Below are 9,200 nucleotides of genomic sequence, written 5' to 3'. Positions count from 1 at the left end.
TCAGTTACAGATTATAGACACATTAATTCAGTTCTTTCCATTTTTGGTATGTTTTCAAGTGTTTTATCTGTCATCTATCCACTTAATCTTTTTACTTAAGGAGGCAGTTCTACTTAGAATCGCATTTTTCGTACTTGTCATAAATAACAATCTACACACAAAAGTTCACCCACAAACCCCAACAAACCATATATTGCTGGAAAAAGGAGGAAACAAGCTATCCAAAAATATTTACTTTGTTAGGCTGGGGCAATCCATTAAGGGTTTATATGATACCATTTTGAATTTGTACATATTGTCTCCATTGCAGCCTTAAAAACTCGAAAATGGCTAGAGGTAGGTACTTCAAACGGCATGGTGATCTAGTAGGGTATCCTAGCCACAAATTGATAGAAGGGAATTTTTCTAATTGTCTTTTGTTTATGACTTCCTTGTTGGTATTCTATTTCGTTTTTTTATTTATTTAATATTGCTACGTAAGTTATCATGAAGGTGACAAAGCACTGCTGTGCTTGCAACACCATTATTATTATTAACATCATTTCGAGTGTTGTGCAGATGCTTTCACCACTCAATGCAGGCCTTAAAACTCGTTTTTTTTCCGGCAGCCATCGTGGCCTACCGAGAGCTCCTTCTCGGCGGCCAAATCTGCGTGCTTGGAGGCCAAAATACAAAATAACGATAGCACAAGTAAATAGAATTAAGCTTGCAACAATGCTAAAATGATCACTAGGGCCCGCAAAAGTCAATATAAAGTCAATTTTTTCAAGGACCTTGTCTGTCCACGAATCAAAGAATAAAGTTGTTTTCAGCACCTAGGGGACTGTTTCTAAGAAGTTTATAGGTCAAAATAAAGTCAAAATTTTCAATAAAGTTAAAATTTGTCAAATTATAGCTTTTGACAAACTTTTTGTGTTTCTTGAGAGTAATTTATGTCAAAATCCTCGTAGAAGCATTGTAAATCAGAAACTGCGACACAATTAAACCATATTAACCCATAATGCAGAAAATATATCACAATGCCCACTTGGATCAGCAGTAAGTTTTATCGCAAATTGTCCATTGTTTATTCATTGTTACGTATTTAAATAATTCTTATAAAACACTTCCTCTTCACAAACGTGGTCTTTTCGAAGATCAACAATTTGGATTTTAGGAATAGCTTACTGACATTCTATAATCTATGATACAAAAATGCCTAAGCAAGCTAAATCGTTTTCGCAAAAGTTAGACAAATTTGTCAAGATTTTCCTGATGAATTTAATGCAACTCCCGGGGGTGATTTAAGGAGCTAATTTTGCGAGTTTATAGTGAAGTGCGAGAAAATGTATTTTGTTGAAAGCCACAGGAAAAGTAAGCGCCATCAAGCTGGATTGGAGCGACAACAAGCATTGCAATCAAGGCAAATTTTTATTCAACAAGCCCCTTTTATTGAACACGTTTGGATCTAAAATCGACAAAATATTATGTTTGAGTAGCTGGTATCAATTCAAGGAAGAACTGTGGCCTCTACAAACAAGCAATTTCGTTAGGTCAAAATTTGATTAAAATAAAGTCAAAAAATTTTTTTTTTATGTCAAAATAAAAATGGCCCTAATGATCACTTAGTGTTGTTGAAGTCTGGGCGACGTCCTGCAATAGAATCGTTGTACCACGCAATAACTACTTTATCGAGATTGCAATCCGGTATTGCGGGACCATCTAACGACACTAAATTGTTTCAACTGCATATCGCCTTTCATAAAACCTGACCATTTATACTGTTATGATGTCACCATTGGTGTGAAGTCACTAACCCACAGCGGGAACATTTCTGAACTCTGAAGACACATGTTTTCCCCTCGGATGTCAACTAACCTACCCAGAAAACAAAATCCGTCATTTTTGCATTGATTGTACGTTTGCAGTCGTTAAATCAGGGTAAAAATGATGAACTTTGTTGTATCGGTACGGTAGTTTTCCTCGCGCTGACCTAATTCTACGTCATTCTTTGATACTAGATATTTTCGACAGTTAATCCACGATCATTCTATTGTGAAATTAAATAATTAGCTAGAAGAAACCGGCGGCCAAATTGGTCTACTGAGGAGGTAGCACCGGCGGTCATTCAAGCACTACTTAGTGGCCAAATCCACCGGCTGCTTTAAGGCTTGCATTGATGCAGTCAACTAATTTTCTAATTAACACGAGTTAGTTATCAATAAAAAAAAAGTGCAATGCATACAGCCATATATACATGATGGAATTGTATATCTGATTAATGTTATGTTTTTGAAGGTACTATGACCAGCTGCTAATTTAGTGAATAGCATATTACCAGTAGAGCCATGAATACATTTCTTTCACGATTGAATTCTTTATTTGCCTGGAGTCTAAGTGTGGCAGCTGCTGTGACGTTTGCGTGCTTTCTTACAACACACTTCAATGATTATGGAGAAAATGCAAACATTGAAATTAACAAAGTCACTGTGTAAGTTTGTTACAATTTTTGGAGCTGGTGTACTGTACAAGTCTTTGCTCCTGTCATAAATGGTATGACGTGATATACGTTAATGATTAGGGGTGCAACCTATTTCGTCCTCTGAAAAGGTCGATGAAAAAAACACAACAGAGTCGAAGTAACCGCAAACATTTCAATTTTTTCGCTTGAAAAGGTTGCTAGAGAAAAAATACAGAAGCCGAATTCGTTGATCGAAGTTGCCTTGCCAAACTAGTTGACCATGCTAAGTATCTTGAAATTATTGTTGATAAACTAAATTTTGGGTTAGGGTTATTTTGATATAGTGTAACTGATAGTAAAGCCAATGATTGGAAACGACCTAAACATATAGGGTCAAGTATTTGAACAGTGAACACTGAACAGTAAAGCAAAAGTAAAATAGTTTCACCCTACATTTTTGGTTGATACCAATGTATGCCAATTTGGTATTTTTCATTAGGGCGGAGACTTGTGCACCACCTCCTAATTTTCAATTGCCAAATTTATTAAAGTATGCTTTTGAATCGTTCTACCCAATCAATCTATCAATATTATATACCGTACCAATACCTGTACTAAGTTTATTAATCTTTAAATCCAATACATAATGTCACTTGGCTATAGCTGTGCACTGAATGCACTTGTATTGTTTGGTGAAGACCATGCTTTTACATGTTTTGTAGGCTAGTTGTATATAATATGTTTGTGGCCACATCTAATCTGCAACATGATGCTTTGTACTATCTATGAAATTGGCTTAAGCTCTTTTGTTACATATAATAAAAAATTCATTGAAATTGCAGAAAGAATATTGAAGAATTTCACATTAGAGAGAAGATGGATCTGGGTCACTTTACCTTCTCTTTGAAAGCCAGTATCCTTGTTTATTGCATGCATATATATATACCGTACATTATTGACAGTACCATTGAAATATGGGGACATTAGGTTTGAAATTGTCCAGCTCTGTGAGGGAGAAAATCAAGAATAACTGTCTTTAAGTTGAGCTTAAGCATATTGAAACCTAGAAGACCCATACCTGACATATTTGTGTTTGTCAGTTTCTACTTGATATATATTAAATATTTTGCAATGACTATGCTTACCATGTATTGTGAATATAGCCTCAGAGGCTATTATGCACCTGTTCACTCTAACCGTGATGTTTTTTTCGCCTTCTTTTCTCTCAACAACAAATGCTGCGTTTATTACTTTCAAACTTGACAAATTTGAGCATGAACGCCTGTGGCTCGTAACCAGGGGGGCTGTCTAGTCGGCATGACAGCCCCCTTTAAGATTTGCAACTTCAAGAAAAGGGATGATTAACTAGACTGAGACTTACCGTACGTACCACTTAATGTGTGTCAGTTCAAGCTACATTCTATGCATACCAAACTTGTTTCACGCTCAAGTCGCATAAACCGCAACCGCAATACAAAATATTAACAGACCGTCATTTATTCACGCAATCTTCGTATGGTCGCAACTTCACACGTTCTTAAACCAATTTTATAATTTTGGTATCAAAAAGACGGCAATTAAATTTTCTTTACAATCTTGTCAAACTTGACGTGTATCCAGGCCCTAAGCTTGTGTGGACTACTTTTTAAAACGTGGGCCTGGGAGAGCAATTTGCTGCCTACTTTCGAAAGCGCGTGAAACTTTTTTTGAGAGTGAGTAGCAAGCGCAGATAGAGCAAAAAAAGGTCGCTTCTCATGTCACAGAATTGGATCATTGCGCTGTCAATTTACACTAGGCTAATATTCTAACAATCTAACTGTGATATATCCTCTTCTACAAATAATAATTTGTTAGTTTTCTCTCTCGTTACCGACCCTCTTTGATTTTTTCTAGTTGCGCCGCTGCTCGTAACAACTGCATCGGTCTCAGATTACAAAGGGCATCAGTTTGACACCTCCCAGGATTTTTTTTTAAAGTTGATTGATAATAGTGCTTTTTTCTTGCTTTCAGCTGTAACAGTATGAATAATCGGCTTTTGTTCTATTTTTTTTTTGATTTTGCTGGAGTTGGAGAATTTCACTTGAAAAAAATTTTAGTTTGTTAAAAAGGGTTGACTATGTTTGCTGAACAAACTTGCTCGTGATCTTTAGTGCACAACTGTTGCTCCGAGTCATTGAGTCAAACTTCTTCTGTTATTTGCTAGCCAAGTTGACAAAAATGCAAAATTTAACAATTTTCTTATTTCAAGAAGATAGTGTTATGACAACTGACAAGTGTTATTTGAAAGCTTTAGTTTTGCCATTTTCTTAATGCTGCCACCTTCATACGTTTACCAAAGCATACGCAACTTAGATATGGAGCCTACGTACCAACAATACATGCCTGAGTGCATAATTTAGGTCATCATATTGCTTGAGTGAACAGGTGCATAATATAGCCTCAGTGGCTTTATTCACAATATATGGTAAATATAGGCTCTATCTAAATATTTTGGTAAACAGAAGCTTTTTTTATGGTGTGTTCACTGTTCACCAGTATTCTGAAGATACTGACTATTCATATTTTAAAAACACTAAATAATTTAATGCTAAATTTTAACTGAATGCTGATATTTATACAATAATAATTTGCGTTCGAGCTTTTTTGATAAAGGTTTTGGCCATTCTTCTGAGTACTGGACAATGTTTCATAGACTTATGTTCCATACAAATAGTAAAAGTTCCTTAATTGTTGACCATTTCAGACCTGACTTCAGTGTTTAACTGGAATTGCAAAGAACTGTTTTTGTACTTATTAGCAGAGTATGAAACACCCAAAAACAAGCTCAATCAAGTGATTTTGTGGGATTACATCATTGAGAGAGGAGAAAATGCTGTGATTGATTTCAATAAAATTTCAAACAAATATTATTTTTTTGATGATGGTTCATTTTTAAGGTAGGTTGCCAGTATATATGTATATTGTACATCAGGATGCAGAGATTGGCGTTATCTGATATTATTCATTAAAACAACTTTTATTTTGTGTGATCTTTATCTTAAAATCAATCAGATCAAGAAAATTTAAAATGACTTAATACTCAATGGAGAATTGGAGGTATTTGTTAAATGTTGTACCGTGTAAGGTAATTAGTGGAAACTAGTTCTATCAATGTTAAACCACTGTGTCTAACCAACACCCATCTGAAACCTCAATCTAGTTTAGTCGGTGTTGCCATTTCAAAATTGAAAAAGCTTTTGTGTTAGTCGTAAAGAAAGTAAACCTAATTCAAATTCAGTTACTATTCTCTAAAAACCTCTACAGCAGTGGTTCTTAAACTTTTTGAGACACCCCTCCCTTTACAATTCTAACAAAATTCGCGCCCCACCTTGTTTCATAATCAAAAAACATTAAGCAGAACAGCAATTCATTTTGAGGTAAGTTGCATTAATGCGAAGGATGTAACTTTTTTGTGGATACCAAATGTTTAATTTGGGGATTAGTAACAGATAATGCGCATCTCAGATCGGCTTCACATTCAAGTTTGTTTCTAGATTTTGTCTTTATGTTTACGAGAGTAGAAAAACCTTTTTGCACAAGTAAGTGCTTTGTTTTGTTTGTTTGTTTTATTATCTTTATCCTGCATTGCGGGAAAGCGGACTTGAGCGCTATGCATCGGTGTACGCCTTCCAACGTACACCTGACCCACGCTGCAGCCGACTGCAATGTCTGTTTCCGGTTGTCTACTCTACTTATGACTTAAATTTGGTACTACCCATTACTCGAAATCGATCACTGGGTAGAGGCAATTATCGTAAAGTTTCTTGCCCAGAGAAACAACAGTAAGTGCGGGTGGCTGGAGTCGAACATGCAGGCTCTCGACTGCGAGCCCAACGCGCTAACCACTCGGCCACTGTGGATGAAAATGAAAGAAGTGTGCGTGTAGCCACAGCACCCACACTCTTGTAAATGTGCACAAATTTCGCCGAGAACTCTGTTAGTGGCATTGCTTCAAGGTTGTCCCTTGCAGTAGGATTTCATTTTAGCTTCAAGAATTCCTCTTATGAATTGTCGGGAAGAATTTTCTCATTTAGACAAAAGGGATTCCTTGTCATCTGCCATTCTGGAAGTTTGGTGTCACCCAAGTCTGGAAAATAGCGTTCAAATTCTTGTTTCCAAGGTTGAAGTTGGCACCACTTCGAACTTAAGCTCGCCCTTCAGTTCAATTCGGTTTTTCTCAAGGAAGTACCAAAATTGGAAAATGAAGCTGCGTTTCCTTTTTGAACTGAACGATGCTACAGCCCCAGTTTACTTGCAATCTTCATTTTTTTTAAAAGAGTCTTTCTTGCATTGGAAAAAAGCTAAAGGTTTACTTTGGTGGTCAAAGTGTTTTTTTTTCAAGATTACGAGCTGCGAACGAGTTGGTCTCAAACCGTCGTTGCTCAGAGTCTAAAAACATATGACGCATTGTGGTACAACGTAGTAATTTACTATGGCATCTATAAAGCCAAACTTCAGATAATTTTTGTCATACTTTTCCCCACTCATTTTACGTCAATAGAACTGATTAATTAAAAATAAACCTAATTAAATCAATGCTAAAATTAAAAAAAATAGTTTACGCATGGTACTATTGTGGAGTTGAGGATACTGTTGTACTTGTATACTCTATAGCCTCTGTCACTTGTTGGTCAGTCGTTGCCATTATTGTTACAACCAAAGCTCGAGGATGCTGTATCAGAAAGCCGTTGTGTTACGAGCGTTAAGGTGTCGCGTAAATATTTAGCAACGTCTCTAAAACATCACAAAGAATGCGAGATGTGACAACAACACGCTCTACAAACACTTGTGCCACTGTAACACAAAGTTTCATCTTCAACATTCGACTGTCTAGCGTAGTTGTGAAGACATGTTTAGTCATAATTCATGCAGAGTTTTTCAATTTCTTGCGCCCCCCTTGTGGGCCTCACACGGCCCCCCAGTTTAAGAACCACTGCTCTACAGGCTGAAGAGGTTTTTAGAGAACAATAATGAAATATGATGTCATTTGCTCTGCTTGGCTGTTTTGCTTGGCATTGAGCACTTTTTTGTAATATTAATAGTATTTAAGAAATTAACTTATGTGTATAGGCTACTTTATGTTGACATATGATGAAAATGGATTAAATCTACCGCATTCACATTTCTGTCTTGTAAGTTAAAACAAAAATGTTTTCTATTTTCAACCGAATGTTGGTGTTTCAAAAGTCTATGGCATTGCTAAAGATGAACTCTAGTTGACTTTGGTCATGTAAAATAGCTTATTTCAGTAAACTAGCCAGACTAAGATTTGTTTAGGATCTGAGTACAGTATAAGAAATTAATGAAATGTGGAAATATCATGCCCCCTTTTTTGTGTAGCTTTTATTTGAAGTGGTTTGTCTGAGCTCAAGAGTTAAGCAGTCTTTTTGTTAGTGTAGAGTAGACTGAAGTAGCAAATTGCCACATGAGTAACTGGTGCAACGAATATAATCCAGTAAAAGTTAAAACTGCTATTGGTTTTGTGCAGATGCATTTCCTACTCATAATAAAAGAAATTGCATGACTTTTGTTGGAAACACATCTTTAAACTGTTATTACTAATCTGGAACAAAATTTACACTTGCTCGCAGTGGCGGCTCATGGCATGTTTTAATGGATAGGCTGCAAAAATGTTTTACAGTAGAATTCGCCTATAGTGACTTTGGCTATAGTGAAACTTCGCCTATAGTGACACCTGTTGCAAAGTCCCGTTTGCATACGCAAGAGTTTAGTAGAATTCGGCTATAGTGACACTTCGGTTATGGTGACACTTTTTCTGCGTTCCCTTTAGGTGTCACTATAGGCGAATTCTACTGTACATATGCATTCATCAGTTTCACGAGGGTAGGCTGCATGGTTGCCTTGCAGCCTAGTAGGACGAGCCGCCACTGCTTGCTAGTACTGAATTAAACTGTATTTGTTTCAAACTTGTGACTTAAATTTTTCCAAATCTTTTTACATAAGGACTAAGCTGATTTCACTGCTAGCAAAAAGTCGACGTTTTTATGTTGTTTCAATGTCTAACAAGAGTTTTTTTTTTCAGGGGAACAAACATGAAGATTTCCTTGAATTGGAATATCATTCCCAATGCTGGATATCTGTGGAGAATCCCAGCTCACGGAAGCCTTGTTGCTACGATGCCTGATAACTATGCTTCAAGACGTTAAAGTCGCTGTTTTTAAATGTTTTTGGCGGTGGTTTTTGGTGACGTTTTTGCTGAAGGAAATTGAATTGCCATTTAACGAGCACAGGCCACAGCGGTATCTTGTCCTCGGCATTGACCTTAGCTATTTTGTGTCTTTTCCAAGGTTGCCAGATATTTATACATTTTCAGCTTAATTGCTACTAAACAGTAGCCCAATCATGTACAAGTTGAAACAAGCTCTAAGTTGCCCATAATTTGAAAGTTTGTATAAATTAAAGTAAAAAAAATGTTAACCAGAAGTGGTAATTATTTTGTTAAATTCGGTTTAAAATAAAACGAAATCAATCTGCATAAAATTCGCGACTGCTGGAATTTTCTCGCGGCAACAAAACTATACCAATTCCACCAGGAAGCTGTGGAACTGGCAACCCTGGTGTTTTTATAACTTGCTAAAAAAGATTTGATTGTGTGCAATGTGGTGGACCAACTATTGGTAAACAGAATTATTGTTGTGAAATATCGAAACTTTTTATCATGCATATGGACAAGCTGCTGCAATAAAATTAACTATCCAGA

General features: G+C 36.3%; 1 protein-coding gene across 1 annotated transcript; it reads left to right on the top strand.

Annotated features, from left to right (window-relative positions):
* Positions 1–2,280: 2,280 nt before the first annotated feature.
* Positions 2,281–9,200, top strand: LOC145779824 (signal peptidase complex subunit 3-like). The gene is made up of 4 exons (XM_082591475.1): positions 2,281–2,470; positions 3,283–3,353; positions 5,184–5,376; positions 8,523–9,200. The coding sequence occupies exons 1-4, from the start codon at positions 2,328–2,330 to the stop codon at positions 8,644–8,646; spliced, it is 531 nt and encodes a 176-aa protein (XP_082447601.1). The 5' UTR covers positions 2,281–2,327; the 3' UTR covers positions 8,647–9,200.

The sequence above is a fragment of the Aplidium turbinatum genome, chromosome 11 (genome assembly GCF_918807975.1).
Source record: "Aplidium turbinatum chromosome 11, kaAplTurb1.1, whole genome shotgun sequence".
NCBI lineage: Eukaryota > Metazoa > Chordata > Ascidiacea > Aplousobranchia > Polyclinidae > Aplidium > Aplidium turbinatum.
The sequence above is the reverse complement of the archived record's forward strand: the minus strand, read 5'-3'. Positions and strand labels throughout refer to the sequence as shown.

Bases quoted from the DNA above. Each gene is read 5' to 3' on its own strand.
- LOC145779824 (XM_082591475.1), top strand. From the start codon at position 2,328: ATGAATACATTTCTTTCACGATTGAATTCTTTATTTGCCTGGAGTCTA. The intron at 2,471-3,282 runs GTAAGTTTGTTA...TTGAAATTGCAG, and splicing joins GAAATTAACAAAGTCACTGT to AAAGAATATTGAAGAATTTC. The intron at 5,377-8,522 runs GTAGGTTGCCAG...TTTTTTTTTCAG, and splicing joins GATGATGGTTCATTTTTAAG to GGGAACAAACATGAAGATTT.